The 13,943-nt window shown below is 44.8% G+C and overlaps 1 protein-coding gene across 1 annotated transcript in view; it reads right to left on the bottom strand.

Moving 5' to 3' along the window:
* Nucleotides 1–12,051: 12,051 nt before the first annotated feature.
* The window catches only part of bop1 (BOP1 ribosomal biogenesis factor), a 56,963-nt gene continuing 55,071 nt past the window's right edge, over nt 12,052–13,943 (bottom strand). The window contains exons 15-16 of the mRNA XM_030789070.1: nt 13,905–13,943; nt 12,052–12,960 (exon numbers count right to left, since the gene is read on the bottom strand). The exon at nt 13,905–13,943 is cut by the window's right edge and continues 69 nt beyond it. Coding sequence (XP_030644930.1) covers nt 12,807–12,960; nt 13,905–13,943 — 193 coding nt within the window. The 3' untranslated portion in view covers nt 12,052–12,806. The remainder of the gene's footprint in view (nt 12,961–13,904) is intronic.

Genomic DNA, 13,943 nt, shown 5'->3' with positions numbered 1-13,943 from the left:
GTTTTTAAGGCATTGTCAACCGACAAAGGTTACACTAGGCCTCTCCATTTCCATAAGTGTTGTTTTTTTGGGTTTTTTTTTTTTTTTTTTTTTTTCCTTTTCCTTTTTAGAGATGAGGAAACTGTTTCTGACAGTCTTCAAACAGGACATGGTTGTGATATTTAAAATTCAGACTGCAGTACCATTTTCCAGCTCACTCATCAATAACCTCTGGGCTATACTGATTCCTAAGACAGCCTAAAATGGAGCGATTGCAGGTTTTTTAAGTGCAGTGTCAGGTTTGATTATGTATGCTGTTGTGTGTTTCGGGTAGACTGAGGGGAAAGCTTGTGTCGTCTGAACAGGTGGTAAAAATATTAACCAGCAAACACTCAGAAACCAGATGGACACCCGCCACCCAAAACCATCTCCTGCAACTCATGTGGTAGAACAGGGTAAACCAGGAAGGGGGTGGGGCGGGGGCGGGGCAAGGGGGTTGTATTAAAGCCTACAAGTCAAAATTGAGCTTCCACGTAAACGACTGTCCAATGAGCTTAACGTCACTCAGTGTGGAAGGAAACAACCGTTTTTCTTTGATGTCCTTTTCCTCCGACCCACGTCAGTCCTGCCTTTGCTAAGGGTCAAATGGAGGTCAATGCGTTTTTTACAGTCAGACTCAATTTAGTCCATTTTAAACCCAAAATACGGTTTTCTTGGCATGACTGGAGCATGTAATGACTGTACCTTGCCCATAACACGAGAGAGAAAAGATGAAGTCTTTCAGTAGTGAACAACCGTTCTCCCACAATGCATCTTTCTCATCCGTGAGTGCCGGTAATGAGGTTATCCAAAGACTACTTTAAATTGTGTTTCTACATCCAAAGAAAATACTACTAATAATAACAATAATAATAATCTCCTAAGTAGTGTTGAATAGTAATTGATGCAAACTGTACTATTCCTTTTTAAGTGTCGCAGCTGCGTCCAGTTTGTTTTCCGCTGAACCTTAGAAAGGAGGTTTAATTCTTGGAAAAACAGAATTCCCAAATTCAGTATCCTTACAGTGCAACGGTTTCCTTCCACTGTAACGGTTGATATATTTCCGAAATCTCTCTCACCTTCTCGTGAGTTTTGACCTGAATATGACACGTCTCATATCATAAACTCTGTCACACATAAATCAGACTAACACCAGCGTTTAGGCCTTGACATTGAGCTCCTGTTTCTCCCAGACTACGAGAAACTCTGCCAAATGGCTCCAAATCACGGTTTACTTCTGGCAAACATACGCTACAGTGCCGTGACTTAGATATCTGATTTTTTTTTTTTTCTTTTTTGAATGGCTTAGCTTTACTGCCTAATTGGGCTTTCTCTTATTGTCCATAGTGAACAATTTCCCTGTTTAAACAGCTGTTAACTACAATTTGACATCTCAAGAGCGCAGTCAACACTAGGAAGAAGAAAAAAAAAAAAGAGAGAAAGGGCTCTCGAATTCCCCCAGTCTGCTTTCGTAACAGTACGTCCCACCAGTTTGGTAATCGGTGAATGTGATTTCTCATGGTTAAACTATTTATCGCAAGGTCATGCACTGATGCACGGCCACAATCTCTAGTCTGGACTGTCTTCATCTTTCTGACATACGTAGGAACAATATGACGTATTTTCATTACAAAGCCCTTAATTGCCAGTATTATCTCCAAACACCGTAAGTTATCCTTCTCTCCCCTGTGGAAAGACGACAACAACAACAACAAAAAAGAGTTTTGTTGTTGTTGTTGTTGTTTTTCTAATTTGCAAAATCAGTTACCTCAGGACCGAAAAATGCACCCTCACTGAAACCTTTGCCTCAAGCTGGAAACAAAGAAAACAAAGAGTGCGCGTGAGATTCTGTTTCGTTGTTAAATCCGTGCCGCAAAAACCAGCAGATATTTTACAGGAGGCTAATGTGAGTTGCGTCCTGTCAAAAAGGAGTGGACTGCTTACTTATCTGAGATTTCTCTTTTTTTTTTTCTCTCTCTCAAGCGGCATTTGGAACGGGCGAATAAAAACCACATGTGTATTACCATACATCAAGACTCGCGTGTTGCACCGGCGCGAAGGGAGCTGCCCGTTCCTACTGGCAGAGTTTTCTCTTTAAACGCGGGCGACAACCCTGTCGTTCCGCTACCTGGCTACACGGGGTCTGATCGTTCACCTGACGGGTCACGGGGGTGCGTAGAATTTCACGGGCCGATAAAGATTGATTGAGGGTCAACTGTGCTGGGAGGGTCAAGTAGAGGGCAAACACAGGGGCTACTTCATATTATTGAGCCCTGTAGTGCAGTAGAAAAGTCTACGAAAAATTCCCAGAGTGACACGCAAGGAGCGGCTCGGGATTCTGCGGCTTTGGTCTTCCGCTGTTAGACGGTATCCGATCCGGGAGAGAAGAAGCAAGTCTGCTCCGTATCCCTTTCAGCCCAAACCAGAATTCCCAAACAAAAGAAAAAAAAAAAGTAATAAAAAATCAGGGTTCGGCTCTAAGGGCAAGCGAGTCCAAGGTCAGCGCAGTCAGAACCAGCTGAGAACCGTCACAGGGACCATTTACCGATCCGAAACCTGGGCCCTGTTCAGACTCATTCATATCCAACCACCACACAAAAGCCAGACGGTGGCGGTGGAAATGTTGTCTGTGCTGTGCGAGGCATTGGAAAGATTCTCGGGGAACTCAATAGTGTGTGTGTGTGGGTGAATTTACATATAGGCTCATGATTAATTCTGCATGCGCAGAACCGTCTTTAACGGATATTCATATGCCTCTCCAAGGTCGCCAAGACCAGTTTCATACACAGTCCCTCCTAATCTGCATGTGTCATCTTTCATAAAGAGAGTGCAGGTCACAGGAATTTTCACACACACAGGAGCACAAGGTTCCCCCCACGCAGCGAGAGGGGACAGACTCAGTGACTTATCAGGGACATGTGCTGTGGTGACAGTTTTAACTGCGAGTCTGTGTCTAATAGCACAGTGAGAATGAAGCAAAGCTGAGGGGGGATATATATATATATATGTATATAAAAGGCATCTGCCTCCCATTTAGTGACGTACCCCAGGGCTGGACCACCTTAAGAGTGATACTCTCTTTAAGCACTCTCCTGGGAGTCGCAGAATCTGGGCCGGTTTCAGCACAGTCTCTCTTAAGGTGGCCTGATTGATTGCATTCGATATGAATTGTATTTCGTTCAGCTACACCTTAGGTGTTACATTTCCACAAAAAAAAAAAAAAGGTTTACGATCACAGTAAATTTATATAATTGTTGAGAGTGCTGTTTTTTTTGTTTTTTTTTTTTATCATGGATATTTATTGTTCTCAGCTTTTTCGACAGTAAAAGGACTCAGGGACTCAGGGTGAGTGTGAGACAGTTTAGTCGCCTTCCTTAGCGGCGTCTGACCTCCTGCGCTGCTAATGGGAGATAACAGGAGAGAAACTTCTAGAAAGTTTGTCCTCAGTCGTTACAGGCCACTTATTAAAGTCAGGCCTGATCAGTCCACGTTTTTCTACAATGTTTAATAGTGCATTTCATGGAGGACAAATGGACTTTTAATAAACAACCGTAGATTTTTTTTTTTTAACCTATTTAAAAAATCAACGGTTCACCTTTTTTTCCTCCATTCACTTTAAAACCCACTGAGAAATAAAACACATATGTGGTGAATACTGATTATGATGAATAACCTCGCAACTGGAGGATAAGACTTAAACAATTTTAATAAGGAAACCGAATACAGTAAAGTAATTCTAAGCATGAGTAAACTAATAAATAAATTATCAGATATACGTGTGTCCTGTCATTACCCAGTTAAATCCACTTAAACACAGGGATAACAGTGGAACCTGTCTGAGGTCACAGAGAGACCTCACAGATGTGGGAACTGAACTGGAGTCACGCTTCAGCTGGGTCACCTTTTCCCTTCAGCGTCCAATAGGAAATGGGTTTAAATGATGTGGCACAATTTTGACGGCAGCGAGGAAAGCATGATGACATCAGACAGCACTGCCCTCCCTCGCTCCATCTCTCCCTCCCCAGCTACGGTCGTGTTGTTCGTACTTACAGGGGCAAGTCGGGGTTCGGTGCAGTCAGCCCTGTAATTACAGACGGTCTGAAATTAAACTCTGCTTTCCCAGCTAATGTGCAACAGATGAGCAACCTGGAACCCCGGAGAATGTGAAACCCACCAATCCATGCGTACGTGGTCCGCTCCGCTCAGGCCCGGCGCGGTCCTGGCTCGACGTTGCCAATCAGGGGGGTCGGGATATTCCCGAGCCACCCAGCAGTTCCATTAAACTGTTTTCTTACCGGCGAGAGAGCCACGGTCCAACAAACACACGCTTCATTTTCAGTGATCCGATGGATGCCCCGCGGGCAGCTGCTCCATGATTGACAGGGGGCGTCCACTGTCCGTCCGTGCGTCCGTCTGTCCGCGCTCCAGCGTTGGGCTCCTGGCCCAAGAGCGAATGACGGAGAGACGGGAGGGAAAATAAACAAACAGAAAAGGGACGTCGTAAAAACGTTTCCTGTCCCGCTCGGCCCTCCACACAGAACATTAATAATCACCACCCGCTAAGCAGCAGGGATTAAACCCAAACTGCGTTACGGCAGTGGTCAGGGTGCTGAGGTATTAGAGCTGAGAACACAGCGTTGTTTTGTGAGCATTCATCAACAAACACACACACACACACACACACACACACACAGGGAGAAGGTAGTAGTAAAGATGTTGTGTGTTCAGAAAGCCCTGATGTCTGAGTTTGACGGATGTAGTGTGTATCCAAAGAAATGCTGGGATTTCTGGAGGTGCGATCCACTTATACGCTAGCTTAGGGATTGCGTTGCTCCCCCTGTGTCCCCCCCCCCCCCCCCAAACCCCCAACCCCCCCACCCCCCACCCTATCCCTCCCCAGGCTTCCTGGAGGGAGAACGTTTTCTGAACGTTGTCCAGGTAAGGATTTAGGGATTCAGATTTATGACCTGAGGGAGACCCCACAGCTGGGGAGGGGATTAGCAAGGACTAGAGCAGGAAAGGTGGGGAGGAGGGGGAGGAGGCGGATAAATCAGAGGGTCTCACACAAGACTGAAAAAGAGAGAGGAAGAGGGCAGAGGGACCAGAGAGAGGGAAAGAGAAGAATAGATGAAGAAGGAGCGATGAAGAGTGACAGGGCAAAGGAGAGTGGGAGAGTTGCCAAGCGTGGGCCAGACAGGCCTGCCATCTTATCGGGGCTAATGTTGTTCTTTTACAGAATAATTTTATGAATCACTTGATCAAGACAAACAAACTGCCCCAAGACCTGTCACACCATATACCGTCGGACCAATACTGATAACCACGGTACTGCATTACAGAGTGCATCAGGACCGTAAAAAAAAATTAGCAACTGACACATGAACACTTATGTAAAGATGAATAGTTCCCTTTCTGACCAGTACGTATAGTCAGTAACATTAGTGAGAACAAACTCAGTCAGTGCAGTGACACCTATAACTTAACTATATGATCAATGTTTTAGACAGCATTGGAACTCGGGTACCAGCTATCAGTACCACGTTCTAAACGCAAGTTCTGAAATGTTTGTGTAGCTACTGCGGTAAAATCAGCATCAGACGTGTTTTTCAGGTCAGAAAGGTCGCGGTTATGATTAAAGAAGATACTCTATGACATCGAGGAATGTTATTTCCTGAGTCCAGGAAAAAAGGAAAAAAAGACTTTGGTGTCTGCGGTTGCCATTTTGTACAACTAAAGACAGGATTTCATAACAGAGTGTTTTTAATACCATGTGAGATAGTGTTTGGCTCTCATCTGGCGGTCTGACGCTGAGGTGATTTTAAAAATAGCATGTTTGTTCTCAATGTCATCTGTTCCAAAATTAGTTCTTCCAGTATGTCGAGTCCACGGGTTTCAGGCGAAGAGCTGAGCACGCTGGACTTGCACCACACGCGCACACACACACACACACACACACACACACACACACACACACACACACAAGTACCAGCCAGCCAATCCTGACAGACAAATTGGACGTGACTCTATGCACAAAGTCTCAAGTACACAGTGGACACAGTGAAGCAGAAAAAAACAACAAAGTTCTAATAAGAGACCTAGCAGCCAAGTTTGACTGGGAATACTGGAAACAGATCTAAATCGGCCTGGGGAAGGAGGGTGTGCGGGTCCTGGTCATCGTCCTGCGCACTCTCTCTCTCTCTCTCTCTCTCTCTCTCTCTCTTTCGCCACCACATCCTGTTTTGAAAAGCAATACTGATGTCAATTTACAAAAGACTGCCGGCACAGTCGGCAGGGAGCGTGCCCAGACATGGGCACTGAGGCATTTTTATCGCCTGTCGGTTAATGCTGAAGCATATCCTCGACAAAGCCACAGCAAAAGACATCAAGAGAACGGCACTCAAGGTATGACCAAATCGAGGTTATTAATCCGAACGGTAACCTCAAGTGCGTTTCCACATGGATACTCCCGCGAAGTCATCTTGAAACTTCATTTTCGGCCCGGAGGAGAGTGGAAAGCAATCGAACGTTTCCATACTCATTTTCCTTTGACAGATTTAAAAGAACAAAAACTGATATTGTGCTATACAAACTGAATGTAACCAACATGTGGTCTGTAATTTTCTATATTACCCACACATGGGTTTCAGATATATTATACTTGGGTAAAACACAAAATATTACACGAAAACTACACAAATATGAAGCATTGAGGTTCCTAGGATGGTTTGAGAAACATATTTATTTGGCTGTGTGTTTATGGACAAGATGAGACACATTTTTGCATTCGCATACGCAGGAGAACGAATGGTATTTTCGCTGGGTCGCCGACGCTTTGAATGATTTCATCGGGTTTTGGGCAAAAGTTTTCAGTGCTGTGTGAGATCCAGTTGGTGACATGACCGTGGGACTTGTGCTCACAAGACTGAGAGCAGACACTTTAAACTGCTTTTCACCAACAATCACTTTGCTTGTTTAATGTCTGTTCTTCATCACCAAACAAGTTTCTGTTTTTCTTGACACTTTGGTTAAAAGACGTAGAACTCTGAGAACAGGGCCTTATCTTTTGATAATGACGAGGATGATGATGCTGCGGCTGATGATGATCGTGATGATGATGATCGTGGTGACGGTAATGAAACCGAGAGTGTTGTCCGACGTAAACGCCTGACAGTACAGAGGGAGTACGTGCCCAGGAAGGCCGCTGCTCGCCAGATTAGCGGCAAGAAACCATAAGACAAAGCCCTGTTCAAATAACATTAAAACAAACTCAGTCTTCACACATGCACGCACACACACACGCGCACACACGCGCGCGGGAAAACAGCGCCGCAGATGCCAAGTCAAGGTGTGCAAGGCCCCTGGCACGCCTTCTTTTTCCTTCCCCACATCCTGGAAGAGGTCCTCGCCAGTCCAGATAATAAAAGACTGCTGCTCAAAGCCGCCAGTGTTCGTTAGTCTGCCGCTCTTTCTCGCTCTCTCTTTCTCCCTCTGTCTGTCTCTCTCTCTCTCTCTCTGTCTCCCTCTCTCTGCTTGTCTGGCCTTGCCTTCAAAGCCACCCTTCCATATCAAATGTGGTGCTTAAAGTAACCAGAGAGAGAGAGAGAGAGAGAGAGAGAGAGGGAGAGAGGGAGAGAGAGAGAGAGAGAGAGAGTTAGAGAGGGGGAGAGAGCCTTTTACTTTGCTCTAAATTAGCTCAGGCAACTCAATTTCAGTGCGGTTTTGCTTCCACCACCGTCTGCGCGGCGAGAGTGCCATGATGTCATCGCCAGGGTTGTAGACACATGTGGAGGAAAATAAAAAAAAAAGGTTCCCCTATTTAGGGGTAATTTGTAACAGATCTGAATTAAGCTGCTTGCCAAGGGTTCACAGGCCTGTTTTCTCTCCAATTAAAAAAAAAACTGTAAACTCCCCCACAATGTTTGGTTTTCTGCAGGTGCTTCAAATTGGGGTCAGGGAGTATCAAATCTGGACACTTTTTCTGAGAGAGATGCTTTGGTTTCAATGGTACATGCAGGGCCTTCAGTTCCTTTCGAGTTCCTGTAACCAAAAAAAAAAAAAAAAAAAGCAGCTCACACAAGAATGTATTTGTGCGTGTGCGTGTGTGTTACATCTGCCAAAGTCTTCAAAGCTAAAGAAGGGCTCCATTGTGGACGAGAACAAGACAGACAGACAAATTATGACACAGGACCTGAGAGAACTCACTGGACTGCTCTGGTCTACAGAGCGCTGCTCTTAGCATCTGCTGGCTACTGTGTCCCTGTTGCACTGGGACAGATGTGTGTGTGTATGTGTGTGTGTGTGTGTGTGTGTGCCATTAACTACATGCACTCAAGCATCTCTTCCTCAAAAAAGAAAGAGAAGGAGGTTTGAGGACAGAGAATGATCTCAGAATGTCGCCAAAGGCCATAACTGCACCCAAAAGTATTATTTTTTCAACCTAACAAAACTTTTATAACCACTTGAAGCACTAGGATTAGCAAGCTGGGGTATTTGTACTGTTTTTACAGCTTATTTGAACTCATCTATGGCAACTGCGCGTCGGATCAGGGCCCAAAGCTCACAAAGCGGAGATTCAGTTTGGTACCGTGATTACTGGAGTGTGGTTGGTACAAGGTTTGCCATGGTTTGCTCATACATTAACACTCAGAGCGTGTCTGAGTCTAATACTCAATAAACCTCGTTTTTATGTCTGCCCCAGGACGCAGCGGCCTCTCAGAAACCATAATTGGCTTGAAATGACGATCCAAAAAGGATTCCAAAGAGAAAACCTCATCTCTGAACTGAGGTCGTGATTGAAGAGATAAATTCGGAAAGAGACTAGGGTGGGGGTGGGAACAGTTCCTCAAACATTGGATTGCTTGGAAAATATTATTGTGCTCCTACAATGTCAATAATGTGTTTGGCTGCTACTGTTTGTAATGACTCAACAACTGAAAAGCTAAAATAGAGGGGGCAGAATATGGGGGGAAGATATTCATCTGTCCAGCCTATTGAGTTTTGGCATAGAAACACGACTCTCTCATCCAAATGTTATTCACATATTTATCCAAGAGTCCCAAAGACAGCGGCTTTGCTCTCGTCTTTATGAGTGTCAGCAAACGTTACAAAAACACGCACTTGATCACTCATCGTGTCTCAACGCCGACAGTCAAATATCTGTTAATGTCAGCGCAGAGGTGAATGTTACGGTTCCGCTCATACCACAAACCGGGATTGTGCGCTCACAGTACACAGTCATGTGCCAACGTGGTCTGAAAAGGAGCATCCCGGTGAGAAGCCGCTGACAACATAACCGTTAGCTCCACCAACGCGGCGTTCCCAAATTAACTTATGGAAGTGAGGTCTTGGTGAGCTTTAGAACTCCGGCAGAGGGAAACGGGGATCTAATTTTTTCCACTTATAGTGGAATGTGGCCTTTGCAATGCCCAGACTGCGCACCGCATATTTGCTGTTTGTTTTGACCATTCTCCCTGTGGCGAGAGGAGGCAAGAAGAGGAAAACGGTTTCGAAAAAGCGATGGAAACACTCAACGACTGCCAAGACTGCATCCATTTCTCCTAGAACTATTCGAAGTGATGCAATGGGAGTGTTATTGGGTTTCACTGACAGGAAAACCACAGGTACACACACACTCGCACGCACACACACACACGGCTGTGGCTGAGACACACCGTGACAGACACACAAAGCTTCCAGAGGGATTTTCTTTTCAGACTGTTTCAATGCCACCGACTGAAGTCATACTCCAATTATGCCGAGCTGAGATACAAAATACACGCACCACTTTATGTATTTCACTGCATAAAACCCGAATACAACAAAAAAGCTATTCACCGATCCTCTGTCTAGCCGATCATATAAAACCTATTTTTACAGTAGGGCAGCGGTTCTCTGACGGCCTATCAGACGATAGTACTGACAGTGCCCGCTAAGACGAGCCCAACGGAGGAAGTCGTTAAGAGGTCACTAAGTCTTTCGCAGCCCTCATGATGTCACCGCCCGAGCCCGAGACGAGAGTTCTCTTTTTTGCTTGGTGTTCGTCTCGTGCCATTTTCGGTTTGAGCGAGTGCGTGTCGCGCGCGTCTGGCCCACTGAGCCTCCCCCACTTCACCGCCTGACTGCATCTTACTGGGTTTCAGGCTCTGAGATTTGGGCACGGGCTCTTTTCTTTTAATTTATTACACCCCAAGTACTCAAATCCCTGCCGCCTGCCAATCTAATGCCTCTTTTAAAACCCACAGGTTTTCTCATATCATACACGGAGCAATCCCGTTGCGCTGATTAAAAATAATTTTTATGCTTGACCGTTTCCTCCCTGGTATTGACTGAGCGAGCGAACGGCCTGGGAAAAACCTAACTTCAAACAGACAGCTGCAATCAATTGAGCAGTTTCCTTGGCTACTGCCGGTGTTAATTGATAAATGTGGTAAAACGAACCAAGCTCGAGTTATTTTTTCCTCTTTCTTTCCTCGCCCGTTTTTTTAGAGACTTTCAACAGTGAAAACGCATAAAATGACGAAGAGACAGTGCCGTATACTTTACGAGGCATGACGTTTTATCCGCTCACATGCATGTATGCGATATCAAAGCGCTTCCATCTTATTAGAGGGACTCCTTCAAATGTACCGTTAAAACGTTTTTGTCTCCATCACCAGATCTGATCTTGCGAGAGACTGCTTCTGGGAGTCTCTTAGCGCCAATGTTCTGCTCTGCCAACACCATCTTCGTTCTTTTCCCAAAGTACTTCACAAAAGGCATCAGAATTTTAACTTCCTGTCGAGTTACACACAAGAGCTTTTTTGTCGAGTCAAGCAATTTCTTGTTATATTTGAGTTGGCCTGTCTGTCTTTCCATCTCCGGCTTTTGGACAACAGTAAGTCGAGTCCTCTTGAATGATTAACGCTGACATTTATGTTTAAAGGGATTCAAAACGAAATAACTGGACCAATGACAGTTTTACCGGCTATTTTTGGAAACCTGACCCACCACTGTAAAGATCCAAACGTGGTCTGCGTGGTAAAAGGCAAAACATTTCACGACGCGAATTTGTATTTAAATATAGTACATCTGTAAGATTTAAGGCTTAATTTTTTTTAGACATCTTAGCGGCGGGTGCCATGAAAAGGTCTTACGCAGATTTATAATTTAACCTCTTACGTCGTAGTTTAAAAACAAATTGAAGATGGTGGTCCTTTGTGTGAATCTTTAACACTCGCAATAGTGATGAGACAGAATTGTACTCCATTACTTTAGAGTGAAATATGTAGCTTCATAGTTATCATAGTTAGTCAGGAGGTTATATTGGGTAGCAAAAATGGATCAATAAGTTTAGAGTTTTCAGAGGATGTCAATGTTGTGATCTTTTGGGAACCTTATTAGAAAATGTATTTAGTGTAAAATCATGTAGGCTAATGTCAACGTAAAGTCAGTCAGGACAAAGACATGCAGATGATTGTCAAGTCTAACAGTTAAACAACCCTCAACATAAAACAATTAAACAAATAAAATTCGATATCTGATATGTATAGTCCCATTATTGATGAGTGTGCTTCCCTCTCACAGACTAACATACCGATGATCATTACTTGAGATGTTTAGGGCCTGGAAAATGCCTTCAGTCTTCAACAAACGCGGCAGCTTCTATCAGACGGCGCTTAGAAAATTGAGAGAGAGAGAGAGAAGAGGAGAAAGAGACGAGAGGAGAGGGAGTCGCAGGTGGACGGCCTTGGAGAAACCTGATCTATAATACACATAGCCTGTTGGATCCCCAGTGTCTAAGCCTGGCTGTGGAGGAAAGGAAACCCGTTCCCCAGACTCCAACTGCTTATATTTCACCAGCCTCCAAATCTCTCTCTCCCTCTCTCTCTGTCTCTCTCTCACTCACTCATTCTCTCTCAGTCTCCCTCTTTCTCTCTCTCTGACCTGTGGCAAACTCGCACACAAAAACAACAGAAGGGGGGGAAAAAAGAAAGAGAGAGAACATTTCAAGGAACACCATGTTTAATTAAAAAGTAACTACTTGCAGAAAAAAAGAAGGGATAAAGATGTCAAAACTCAAAACATTTTGTTTTTCTAAAACAAAACAAAAAAAAAGACGACACGGCGTTGGGTGGCTGGTCATCGATGCTGACTCTGAGGGGGAAACTTCACACGCAACTTGTGATTTGCGTTTCGACTCTTTAAACGAATGACGTTTTTAACAGCAGAACAGAAGGGTCTGGCGCGTCTTAACATCCGCTTTGTTCCTCTGTCGGTCTGTTGCCTTTGGCACAGCTTTGCCCACAAACACGTACTACGCCGTTTTGTTTTGTTTTCTCTTCTCGTGACCTGTCTTTTTCCTCTGAAGATTAGCAGTTGTGTGTTACTGGCTGAGTGCCTGATGCAGAGACGAGCGCCGGTAAAAGCTCCGGGTTTAGGGTGGCGTTGGAAATCAAACCTGTCTTGTTTTACACTGTCCGTTACAATTGGGTGGATCCTGCACAGTCCTGGTTGGGTTTTGTTTTGTTTCGAGGTGAGGCGTTTATTACTGACAGATGCAGATATGTACAAATTAGGCACTTGATTCTTCTAACTTGTGTCTCAATATCAGAATACAAAAATGGAGACATTTTACAACATGCAAACAAACATTCATACTCAAGATTGAGATTCAGTCTGAGTTGGTCACAGTTTCTGCAACGTTGATGCGAGTCTGGATGTCCAAATATGGGGTCTGTCACCGGAGGGGAGGGGTCAATGATTATAGGGCGGAGACAGTTGCAAAGTGGGCGGGGTTGGAACAGAGGTGGTTAGGTGAACAGGCGGACTGTTCCATCTGCCCCCGAGGAGAACACCCAGGGCTGGGTGGGGTGAAAGGTCACGTCTAGTACTCCAAGGTCATGGGTGATGGTGTGACCTTTCAGAACCTTCACTGGAACGATGAGGGGATTCTGGAGAAGGTCGCTGTGGAGTTTAAAAAGAGGGAGAGAGAAAGGGAGAGAGAAAGAGAGAGATTATAGGTCTGCAATTGGAACACAAGTCCACTTTTAAAACAAAATGTGTGCCCCCGCCCCCCCACCCCGAAAAAAAATCCCACATTTTTACAGCAAAGGGTAGTGAGGGTGATACTTGTAATAATATTGGAAATATGGTTTGCAGTATATGCATCAACAGCCAGGCGTCCAGGAAGTGGAAAAATAACATTACATCCTCGGCTCGAACGTAAAGAGATCTATTAAGGCCAGCTGATGAAGGGGTTGGTTCCAGATAGAACACGCATCATTACCAATGCTCAAAGAGCCCCCCCCCCCGGCAGACTGACTGAATCAGAGACTGAATGAGAGACTAGCCTGAACACACGCTGGATAATGGTCCAGCAAAAGGAGGAGAAGAAAAAACGGAGGAAAGAAAGAGAGGGGTGGAGGGAAGCGCAGGGGATGTGAGAGAGATAGAGGGAGAAAGAAAGAGAGAGAGAGAGAGAGCTGCTAAGTCTGTAGTCTGTATTCATACCATTATACCAAAGTACCAACACATGCGTTACCAGTATATTCCAAGACTTATAACGTTCCCCAGCATTATGTGAACATCTATAGGTAAATACCACGTAACCAGTGGAAGAATCAGAATATATTTTTGCTCCCTGCTACTAAAAACCACTGCATTTTTTCTCTCTTATTGTTTAGCATACTCCTCCTACAACTCTCCTCACTGTTATACAACCTGTATTCTCTCATGGCAGTAATGCACTTCTGTACTGAAAGAAAGCAAACTGACCTGGAAGAGAGAGAGAGAGAGAGAGAGAGAGAGAGAGAGAGAGAAGAAGGGAGGATGCACAGGCAGATTCCAGGGAAGGACAGATTCAGAGAAAGGAAAAAAACGGATTGTATACGCCAGAGTTTGTGACTCACTTATACACCATTCCGTGGCAGACGATAACACTGCCATCA

This window comes from Chanos chanos, chromosome 12, assembly GCF_902362185.1.
Source record: "Chanos chanos chromosome 12, fChaCha1.1, whole genome shotgun sequence".
NCBI lineage: Eukaryota > Metazoa > Chordata > Actinopteri > Gonorynchiformes > Chanidae > Chanos > Chanos chanos.
This window is presented reverse-complemented; position numbering and strand designations above follow the sequence as displayed.